Genomic DNA, 12,477 nt, shown 5'->3' on the forward strand with positions numbered 1-12,477 from the left:
AAATCATACACACATAAGATGCCAGTAAACTGTAATATAACCTTCCCCTCCATTCACTGGAAAACTAATAGCTTTTAAATCCCTTTTACTAGTTCTCTACTGTTTAATATAACAAGTTAAACATGTATGTATTTATAAATAAAACTTTAAACAATAAATGACTAACCTTGCGGTGCTATATGAAGGGAATCCTTTAGTTTTCTCTCAGGAATAAATTTCCACTGAAAGACAGAGTGATCTGCTCCACCAATAGAAATAACCCACTGATAATCATGAGACCATCTAACGTTGGTTATGTGAGCTGAATGACCAATATATTTTTTAAACTTGGCTCCTAAAACAAAAAGTGTTTAAACACAGTATTTTTCCTATGCAATTACATAAATACCAGTTTAAAAACAGATGTTATATCCATTTATCACTGACCCTGTTTCATTTCTCCCATTAATATTGCTTATCTTAAACTAGTGACTCAATAGACTAAACAAGATATTAGATAATAAATGAAAAAGTTTTGAATCTCTACTCTGCTAATTTATAGTATAGCTGGAAGACTGGCTTGAATTGTCACTTTTTAAGGGCTGTAGAAAGTCATTTTAAAATCTGGATTGTTGATTCATCAACAAATTTTTATTGAGTACCTACTATATATTGGACACAGTACTCCATCCAAGTTATGTTTCCTGCACTCTGGCCTTTATCTTACTCCTAGCAGCACTGTGACTCTTGCCCCTTGTACCTCAGGTCATGATGGATGAGCTTTTATCTTATCTCAAACAAAACTGGGCAACAAAACTACTTTCTAGCCATCTCTAAGAAATGCCACCTGCACTCTGACCCTCTTTTACCTCCCAATGGAGTTTGTACCCCTAGGATATGCTCAGAACCAGGCCACCATGCCATCTTCTCTCCATCTCCAAACTAGGCCTGAGTGTCCCTCAACCCACATCATACTCCCTCCACCTCTAGCTTCCTTATATGTTGTATTTATCTACTAGAATGTAAATTCCTTGAGGGCAAGGTCTGTCTTGCTTTTGTATTTGTATCCTCAGCACTTATCATACAGTAAACACTTAAATGTTTTTCGTTCATTCACTCTGGAATCTATGAAGATACAAAAGAAATGTAATACACAGTCCCAGCTCTTAAGGTAAAGTTTAGGAACCCTTGGCAGTTCCCAAAACTCTTTTAGAAGGACCATGAGGTCAAACCTACTTTCACAATGATACTAAGATGTTTTCATTCCTAATATGGTAAATATTGATGGATAAAACTTACATACACCAAAGCTCTTTGGAGGTCCTCAATAATTTTTAGAAGTATAAAAAGAGTCTGACATCAAAAAGTTTGAGAACTGCTGCTCTAAGGAAACTTAGGCTAAATGACTTGTTTTCACAAAGATAGTATATAATAGAGCTAAAATCAAATCATCCTTCAACTCCAACTAGGGTGCTCTTCTTCCTACATCAAGCTATTCCTCATATACATTTTGCAAATAATAGACAACAAATATATGTAAGTAACTGATGATCTAATTAGGGAGACAATGCATATGAAACAATTCATGAACAATTTTCTAATCCATAAAATAGGAATAATAATACCTTATCTACCTTATAGGAACTATTATGAATATCAAATAAAGTTATATATATATAATCACTTTGAAAACTATAAAGAGCTATACAACTATTGTTATCATTATTATCCTTCCTTCTAATTTTTAAGTGCATTTTATTATGGGGTTAATACAAATCTCTTCCTAAAACGTACAGTTAAATGTCAATTAACCAAAAACAGGGATGGGAGGAGTGGCACAGGGGTTATTCTTTAAAATTGGGGGGCTAAAAATTAAACAGATTTTCTTATTTAAACTGTCACTGCAAATTTTCTGATATATTATTCTATTTTTTAATATAGCAAACATAATTTATTTTTTCTTTGTTGATTCATGACTTTACCTTAGTATTCACATTCTGATTAATTACAGTTATATAGTACCAAAAGTGCAGATGGTATGGGACATTAAGCTGAATTTACATTGACTTAGGATAAATACTGGAAATTTATCTATTTTTTGGACAACAAAGTCCATGATATTATCATTTCTGTTATCTATGTTCTAATAAAAATTTAACATAGAAAAAAATCTGGATAAATGTTTAGATACTTGGTTTTCCAGTTCATTTAAATTTCACTGTATCACATATTCCCTTATGCAATTATTTGAAATGGTAAAATCTAAATATTATTCCTAATGTGACTTTAGTTAAATTAATCATATAGCCCTTAAGTATAGAATTTATTTCCCTTGTTTATCTAACATTGCTGACTTTTACAATAAGGTAAAACACTCATTCATTTTTGTAGTTTTTTTTCTAGTCAAGTGAATGTGGTGTATTGGAAGAAAATAAATTTTCCCCTCAAATACTGTTTTCTCAAATATGGAATTTTAGATTATCGTGGCTAATTAAAATCACATCTGCCAATATAAATGGCATTTTACAATATTTCTACAAATAGGTTAAATACATTTTGGGTCTTAAAATAATTTAGCTAACTGCTAAACTTGCAATGGTTTTCTCTCTTATCAATGCTCTTCAATCTACCAATGCTCTTAGTTATATCTAAGCATAAAATTTATCACTCAGTCTCAAAGAAAATATTCTCCTACCTCTCAAAATAAATTTTCATTAAAATGGAACAAAAAAGGCACACAAAGCCTTTCTCTTCCTAAGAACTTCTGCTCATAATAATAAACTTCACTTATATACTGCTTTAAGGCTTACAAAGCAATTTTATGTTTATTCTCTCATTTGAGCCTTAACACAACACTATAAGCTAGGTATTTTCAGTATTATCTCCATTTTACTGGATGAAGAAACTGAGGTAATCTCAGAAAGGTTAAATGGCCTGTTCCCAGGCAGGATAGTAAGTACATAAAGCAGGACTCAAAACTAGACCTTCCTGACTTCAAATCCAGTACTCTCTTCACTAACATAAGCCTTTCCAAAGCTTATTCTGTCTCCTATGCACAGATCCATTCTGTCTACCTACCCCATTATCTTTCCTCTGAATACTACCCCTCCTCACTTCACAATGTTTGCAAGTGGCAATTCTGTACATCTGGTCAAAATTTAAGGTGTTTTTTTTCATTGACTTAACACCTTTCATACCCACTCAGTGAACAAATACTTTCCATAATATCTCTAGCATTCCTACTTCTCCACTCTATTCCCACTTCCACTACCCTAATACAAACACTCAGAACCAGCCATATAAGTTAATGTAATCATTCCAAAAAGAGATTTCTGCCTCCACTCTCCCTCCAACTCATCCTTCACACTACTGTCACCTTTGTTTTCCTTATGCAATATTCTAATTATGTCATTCCTCTGCTTAAACATCTTCAGAGACTGCCTCATCACCTAGCAAATGAAGCTCAAACCCCTCTCTCTAACATTCCAGGGCTTTTATCATGTGATGCCACCCTGTATTTCCAGATTTATTTCATATTGACACTCCTTTCTGTGATGTATGCTTCTGACAAACCAGTCGACCTTCTATACCCTGAAAACACTCTAAATTTACCTGCCTCCATGTCTTTGATCACATTATACCCTATGCTAGGAAAGGCCTTGCCCATTCTGTGTCTGCCTAATTTCTATCTATCCTTTAAAACACAATTCAAATGCCAACTCCTCCATGAACTGTTCCTTGTTCTCCTCTGTGAGAAATGACCTTCATCTCAGACCTTACATAGCACTTTGTTTTTCAGCTCTCTAATGTACCTATGCATTGTAGTCATCTGTGTCTTACCTATCTAAGAAACAAAAAAGCACTATTAAAATAGCCCAAGAAAATGTCTCACCTAAACTTATCTCCTCCAACATTTAGCATAGTTCTCAGAAAAAAAGATGTTTAGTTAAATGTTTCTGGAATTTGCTTTGTTGAATTCTGTCTGTTGAAATTCTATCCATCCTTCAAAGAATAGATCTATTGCCCATTTGCTTTTGAAGCCTTCCATTTTTGTATTTTATTTTGTAGTAGCTATTAAGGATGACTTTAAATCTAACCCATTAGATTTTAAAGGATCAGTTCTGAGTTTCATTCATCTTTATATCTTCTAATCCCCTGCAATAGAGATCTATATCTACCTAAATATTTCGAGAATATGTGATTTAATCAGTGTGAACACTCCCTTTACTGATACAAATTGCAACCTTACTTAGCTTAGATCCTGATAAGTTGCTGTAGATGAAAATTTTATCACCTTATGGTAAACAGGGTGATTAATCTCTCTTGAAATAAGCCTAATTTCAGGGACGTTAAATTGTAAACGTTGCCCAATTTCAAAGTCTTTCAAAGTTGGTAGCATCCGCCAGACCTTGAATTCTACTGGCACCATCTTCAAAAACTCTGGATTATCTCAACACAAAGATGAGGAACTGGGAAAAAACTTTAGTGGGGGAACCTTCACATAGTGGGAGGTAAATATATGTTTGAGAAATTAAATTTATTTTTGGATAGTTAACTAATTTCCTTTAGTTCTGAGTTCAATTTTCTTAAGACCTGTCTCCATGTTCACATGCTAATTCAGTTTACTGCTACAGGGGCATATATTTTAAAATTTAAAAAAATAGCAATGATTATCTCCTCTGTCTGCTTCACTAAAGAATAAATGATGAGATTATGAGATGATGGATTTTAATAATTATATATGGAATAGTATAGTAGTTAAATGCTGATGTACCTGAAGAAGGTAAGTAATTACATTCCTTGACTCCATTTAAGGACATGCAAAATAAAATCACTTTAAAGAACTGTAAAAAGTATTTTAATAAATCTAAGATGGAGCTTATAAGAACTATTTAACAAATGAAAATATTACTTAGAACACTCTCTAAAATATATCTTACATTTACAAAGCACTTCATAATCACCAAGAGCTTTCTATGTATTATTCCAACTTGAACCTCACAACTCTGTCAAGGAAGTAGTAGAGTATTACTTTTGACATTTCACGGTTCAGGAAACTGAAGCAATAAAAAGTAAGTGAGTTCCCCAAATTCATACCATCCTAAAATGGCAAAGTTGGGATTCTGGCTCAAATACGATCATCTTTTCGCTATGTCGTCCTGGTTTTCATATGCACCTTGTGTATAGTAGGCACTTGACAACTATCTGTTAAATCAATACATGATGAATGAATGTACAAATTCATAAGAAAAATATAATAATTTATCAGTATGGACCCATGTGGATTATACATTTTCAAGGTAAGAGATCAATACTAGAAAGTAATTTCCCATCACTAAGAATATATGGATATGGATATAGATATATATATTCCATAGTTATTCTAATGAAATTTTCAGGATGCAAAATTCCTATAGAGTCCAACATATGAAAAATGGTTTTCTTATATTAAATTAAAACAACTCCAGTTTTAACACTCTAATTTTACTCAACTAGAATTTTCACTTTTCTTACTTAAAAAAAAGTAACCCAAATACATTTTCAAAAAAAAGACTGTAAACCCCTATATTTATACCAAGTTGAATTTCCTACAAGAATTTAATAGTATATAACAATAACAGACAGGATATTTGATAATAGATACCTTTTCTTAAACAAGGATATCGGAATAGTTTTATAATTCCATAGTCATCAGCAGTAACTAAAACTTGGCCAATAAAATTTCCATCTACAGAATTTATATCATTGATATCAGAATACTTGGGCCAAATTCCATTAACCTCAAGGCCTGAAACACAAGTCCACGAAGCCCATTGAACACCTTTCATTTCTTCTTTATTTGTAACTTCTTTTCCACCTAAAATAAAATCAAATTTTTTCATTTTAAAAATTCACTGTAATTGCCTTTCCCCCATCTAGTATAACCTTAAGCGCTATCAATCTTCCCACCCCAGTTAGAGTGGAATATGTAAGAGTGTGATTGTGCATTTTGGAAGAAGGAAGAGCTGACAGGTTAAGACATGAAATAACTAAAAGAATATAACAGAACAATTCCCAATTGTGATCTGTAAAAACTCAAATATGCACACGGTAGTCAAAGCTACTGTGGAAAACAAAACTGAAGCCCATTAGAATTGGAGTACATAAAACACTGTATTGGGCATGAGTCATAAGGAAGAGGAAGAGCCATGCCAGTGGCAACTTAGGAGTCAAATAAGGGAGCCCAGGAGGCGGGCTTTTAAAAAAATAGGATTGAAGGAAAGACACCAAAATAAAAAACCAACAAATTAAAGTAGAGGATATTAAAATCAACATTTAAGGCAAGAGGCTTTATGGATTCTGATTAATAATCATTATTCAGATTGTCATTGTATTTAGGTTGCCAGTGGAAAAAAATAGTGTAAAATATAAATTATAAGTTCATCATCTTATAAAGAAGATGGAGTAGTTTATTAAGTATTACATTAAACTAACCAATTACAGAGACTTTTGACAATTTCTATTTAACTTTTGTAAGAAAACTTGTTTATGCTCTTCAAATTCAGTTATATTTGCACTGTAAGTTATGCTTACTTTCAAATTACTCTTTATGAAGTTTACCAAGCTGACTCCATTCTTCTAGGAATCAAATTTTCATCTTAGATACATTTTCTATTGGTTAATTCATGTCAGATAAAGAAAAGAAAGGCATTTTGCAATCCTATCCAAAATACAGTGGAATTCTGCTTTAACAACATTCATTGTACAGTTGAATTAATTATGGAGTGGGTTTATCTTGGATCTTATCCAAAGGTTTAATTAATTGCCCAAAGGATCCCATTATAATGTACCTTCAACTGTGAAATGAGTGAGTTGAACTACATTATTTTTAAGGTATCTTTCAGTTTGACAAATGTCCTTACTTCTAATTTAGTCCTACAGAATAGACCCCAAAGACACTGTGGTTTTATTAAACACTCTTAATAAATTAAATACCAGTGAAGTTATCCTTCTAATAACAAATTTTAAAAAAATTGTGGATATTCTCTAAAACCCTTGTGACATATATAGTATATGTATATATAATACATGTATATACATAGTATATTAGAAAAACCTTACTTGGCATCCTATAAAACAGTCTTTTTCCACTTCCATCATTGGTCTGTAAATATCTACTGTCTGAAGACCAGTCCAAATGAGTGATGAAACTAAGGGATCCAACACATTCTCCAACTTTTTTGTACCGCTGGACAACTCCATAAATATCAACTGAGCTGTCATTTGATCCAACAGCAAGGAAAGTTCCATCTGGTGAATATTTTAATTCATGAATAGCTTCCTTCCTATCTTTAATATGAACAACTTCTGTCATATCTCTGTAGGAGAGAAAGAAAATTTGCCAGACACATGAAAGAGCAAGTCATTCTAGTGTCAATTCACTTTCGAAATTTGTGTCTAACGAAATATGACTCTGAGTCTATAGCGAAAATGGTAAACAAGAAAATTAACTGAAAATGACATGTGAACACAGTTAATGCAGAAAAAGACACTTCATTTAATACAGATGACAAGAACAATATACACAATTCAGTGTTTACAGTTTAAAAAATATGTATACTTAATAAACATATTCTAGTGTCATACCAAGCAAGGACTTGGTAAACACAGAGGAGGAATGAAACAATAAGATTTTAATAAATTAAAACATATGAAATACTTTTGTATCACATAAACATGATGTCTTACTATTAATACTGATTTAAAAATACTAAAATAAAAAATTATATGCATAATTCCCCATAGTATCAAGACAAAGATGAAAAATAAATTGATAGCAACACTTAAAAAGGGCATGTATTGTTTCATCAATGGCAGCATGTATGTATGCATGCATATATATGTATACATATGCACATATGTATACATGTGTGCACACACATATTATGTCATGATATGGCTTTTCCTGGTTTCCTTTATAAAGTATGGAATGCTTTGCTATTTATTTATAGCTCACTTCACCTCAAATATACAAGTTCTTTAAGGATAGTAGTCACACCCACTATATCCTTTATATTATCACCCTTATTTTCTACCCACAATTGTGTGCTATCCTGATACCAAAAATTAACATTTTTATACTTTATGAATGTAAACTCACAAAAATATTAACAGCTACGGAAATAGATTTTTAAAATTATATTAATGCAAAGAATACCTGATATGCTCACTTGAGAAGGGGACACTTTCACATGCCCGATTTTGGACCTGTCTCACTGACACTTCAAACTTCTTTAGTGCTATTTACTCTTTATGCTCCATCCATGCTTCACTTTTTTACTTTGACTCTGTCCTCTCTCAGTACTACAGACCAATGAATATTCTTTTCATACTAGAATAGCTGGCAGAATCTAAAATAAAGAGTAGCATCACTGAACACTTCAAATAAAACATATCAGTGAAAAGACTGAATAGTTTTTGTAAAGGGAAATGTATTACCTATAATTCTTAAGAAGAACAAATAAGTACATGGTCAAAAACTAGACATTTTATTTAGGCTTTCAGAAAGAGTAGGACAAAGTTTCACATCAAAGGGATCTTTTTAAAAAGAAGTTAAATCACCATGGGATGGGGGAAGAGGATTTAAGATAGAAAACTTGCTTAGAGAGGAAACAAAGGATATGGGCTAATCTTGTTTAAAATATTTATAAACTATCTAGAAGATCAAATGCATTCTCAACCCACCAGGATTGCACATTGCCATCAGACTCTTGTAAGTTGTAAAAAATATGTTGATAGGATTATGGAAATAAAGGACAAGAAAATTTCATGAAGATAATCAAATAAGATAAAAAAGTAGATGAGCCTTACTGTGGTACTCTGAGAGAGGGGGAGACAAATACAAAACATAGATGGATTCTAAACCAGTAATTATTATTCAGAAATGATATCTAGGAGCCAGGGCGTACCATTCCCTGAAGAAATCTGCCTAAAGAGTTGCTATAGCCAAAAAGGTCAACAAAATGGTCAACATTCATTAATACAAAAGACAACAGAAAGGAAATATATAAAGCATTCTCCCACACTTGAAGAAAATAAGAATGAGCCTGAGTCTAGAACACTTTCAATCAAGGTGCTTCAAACTCCTTGACTTGGCATTTAAGACCTTCCATAATTTAGCTACAACCTATCACTCATAAAGTTTTTCACACTGTTCTCCTTCATATACAGAGTCTGTATTCTAATCAATCTGTTCTACTTGCTACTTCCCAAATATCTATACCTTTGCTCATACTGTTCCATATCTTCTATGATGTCTACTCCACCTTCTATATTTGTTTACTGCCATCTTGTTTTTCAAGGAGCAGCTAAAATGCCATTCATTTGTAAAAAGCTTTCCATAACTTCCCCAGCTGGAATCCAATCTCAAAGGAATTTTACTCTTCTTCTTTATATCATATTTCTCTATGTTTATATTTCACCACCTCCACAAAAAAGTATAAAGACTATGACTTATCTTTGTGTATCTCCCTGTAGCCTCCCCCACCATTCCCATAAATATGTTAGGCATTCCACTAACATTAACTGAAATTAATATTCAATGAATGAAATAGGTATAAAGGGAGAATTAAAATAACTGAAGGAAAAGATTGGGAAGAAGTTGCTACAAAACAAAGCTAATCCTAAAACAATTAGGATACTGTAATTAGAAAATGCAACAACTCTAATTAAAACAATAAAAATCATGACAGGTCACAAATGTCATTACTTATCCTCTCATTCTCTTCTTTTTTTTTTAGTTTATAATGAAATGTGACCATTTTCCTATCGACTTTTACCCTTGATCTCAACCATTTGTCTTTTCCAGTAGACTGTGCCCCACAATCATTCCTATCTCAATAAATTTTAATATTTCCATAGCTACTAGCTACTTCCCGGCTGCCTACAAATACACCCATTTTCCCTATCCTAAAAAAAATTATCACTAAACTCTAACATCTCCTAACATCATTAGCTTTCATTTTTACTCTTTTAATCATTACCTCATTTATTCATCATAACCTCATTGACCCAATTTCCACCCTTCTCACTTGTTTTATAACTTTTTGTAATGCAGCTTGCAACCTCATTGTTAACCTGAAATTGCTCTTTCCAAAGCTACCAATGATCTCTTAATTGTCAAATGTGATGGCCTTTTCCCAGTCCTCATCTTTCTCTACCTCTCAACAGAATCTGACACTGCTGACCTCTCTGGATTTTCATAACACTATTCTATCTGTTTGACCACTGTTCATACTCCTATTGATTAATTACTTGTTGACATCACCTACTTCCAGGGGTCGAATTTTCATCTCTACGTTGATGACGACTAAATCTACATATCTAGCTTTAGTCTCTCTAAAGCTCCATTCAACTGTTTGTATTTCAAAATGGATGCTTAGTAGATATGTCAAAACACATCATGTCCAAAACTTATTATCTTTCATCTAAACATTCCCCTCCTCCTTCTGAACTTCCCTATTTTTGTCAAGGACAGAACCATTCTACAAGTGACTTGGGTTTTCATATCTGTAGTCAAACTCTCCCTCAACCTCACTTATTCAATCAATTGCCAACATCTGGTTTCTACTTTGTAAACACCTCTCACATCTACTTCCTTTCTTCTACTCACATTCTAGTTCAGACACTGATCATTTCTAACTAGGACTTTTGTAATAGCTTTCATCATAACTAGGCTCCTTGCCTCAAGTATCTCTCCTTTCTAATCCCTACTCCACAGAAATGCTGAAGGGATGTTCTTAAAGCACAGGTCTGATCCTGTCTCTTCCCAAATCAAACCACAATGGTGTGGCAGTGGTGGTGGCGGCAGCAGATGCTGCAGGAAGCTCCTGCGGCTGCTTCCAGAGCTCCAGGCTCACACATTGGGAGGATTCAAGTAGTGGATCAGAGTGGGAGTGCAAGGAGGGCTTTGCTGGCGCAGAGGCAGGGTTCTCTTGCTTTGCCCTGCTTGGCGGTTCTTGGGGGAGAAGGAGCGCTGCTGTGGCACAGCTTGTGGTGACAGTGGAATAGAAGCAGCTCTGAAAACAGCAACACAGCCCCTAAAGCTTGGGACAAAGTACTCTCTCTTCTACAAGCAGTCATACCCTGACAAAAACCTGAAAGGTCAAGTAGTTGGCTGGGAACATGAACAGGCAGCGAAAATGGACTCAGACTCAGACTATAGAATCTTTTTTTGCTGACAAAGAAGATCAAAACACACAGCCAGAAGAAGTCAACAAAGTCAAAGGGCCTACATCAAAAGCCTCCAAGAAACACATGAACTGGTCTCAGGCCATGGAAGAACTCAAAAAGGATTTGGAAAAGCAAGTAAGAGAAGTAGAGGAAAAATTGGGAAGAGAAATGAGAGTGATGCAAGAAAACCATGAAAAACAAGTCAATGACTTGCTAAAGGAGACCCAAAAAAATACTGAAGAAAATAACTAACCCAAATGGCAAAGAGCTCCAATGAGCCAATGAGGAGAAGAATGCCTTGAAAGGCAGAATTAGCCAAATGGAAAAGGAGGTTCAAAAGACCACTGAAGAAAATACCACCTTAAAAATCAGACTGGAGGAAGTGGAAGCTAGTGACTTTATGAGAAATCAAGATATTATAAAACAGATCCAAAGGAATGAAAAAATGGAAGACAATGTGAAATATCTCATTGGAAAAACTACTGACCTGAAGATTAGATCCAGGAGAGATAATTTAAAAATTATTGGACTACCTGAAAGCCATGATCAAAAAAAGAGCCATGATATCATCTTTCAAGAAATTATCAAGGAAAACTGCCCTGATATTCTAGAGCCAGAGGGTAAAATAGAAATTGAAAGAATCCACCGATCACCTCCTGAAAAAGATCCCAAAAAGAAAACTCCTAGGAATATTGTTGCCAAATTCCAGAATTCCCAGATTAAGGAGAAAATATAGAAAGCAGCCAGAAAGAAACAATTTGAGTATTGTGGAAACACAATCAGAATAACCCAAGATCTAGCAGCTTCTACATTAAGGGATCAAAGGGCTTGGAATATGATATTCCAGAGGTCAAAGGAGCTAGGATTAAAACCACGAATCACCTTACCCAGCAAAACTGAGTATAATGCTTCAAGGCAAAATATGGACTTTCAAAAAAATAGAGGACTTTCAAGCTTTCTCAATGAAAAGACCAGAGCTGAATATAAAATTTTACTTTCAAATATAAGAATCAAGAGAAGCATGAAAAGGTAAACAAGAAAGAGAAATCATAAGGGACTTACTAAAGTTGAACTGTTTTGTTTACATTCCTGCATGGAAAGATGATGTGTGTAATTCATGAGACCTTTCTCAGTTTCAGGGTAGTTGAAAGGAATATACATATAGATAGATAGATATAGAGACAGACAGATAGATAGATAGATAGATAGATAGATAGATAGATAGATAGATAGATAGATGGCACAGGGTGAGTTGAATATGAAGGGATGATATCTAAAAAAATAAAA

The 12,477-nt window shown here is 33.7% G+C and overlaps 1 protein-coding gene across 1 annotated transcript in view; it reads right to left on the minus strand.

Annotated features, from left to right (window-relative positions):
* Positions 1-12,477, minus strand: part of EML5 (EMAP like 5) — a 186,527-nt gene that overhangs the window by 134,233 nt on the left and 39,817 nt on the right. The window contains exons 10-12 of the mRNA XM_036736732.1: positions 7,081-7,337; positions 5,624-5,836; positions 167-334 (exon numbers count right to left, since the gene is read on the minus strand). Coding sequence (XP_036592627.1) covers positions 167-334; positions 5,624-5,836; positions 7,081-7,337 — 638 coding nt within the window. The remainder of the gene's footprint in view (positions 1-166; positions 335-5,623; positions 5,837-7,080; positions 7,338-12,477) is intronic.

Source organism: Trichosurus vulpecula, chromosome 8 (assembly GCF_011100635.1).
Source record: "Trichosurus vulpecula isolate mTriVul1 chromosome 8, mTriVul1.pri, whole genome shotgun sequence".
Lineage (NCBI taxonomy): Eukaryota > Metazoa > Chordata > Mammalia > Diprotodontia > Phalangeridae > Trichosurus > Trichosurus vulpecula.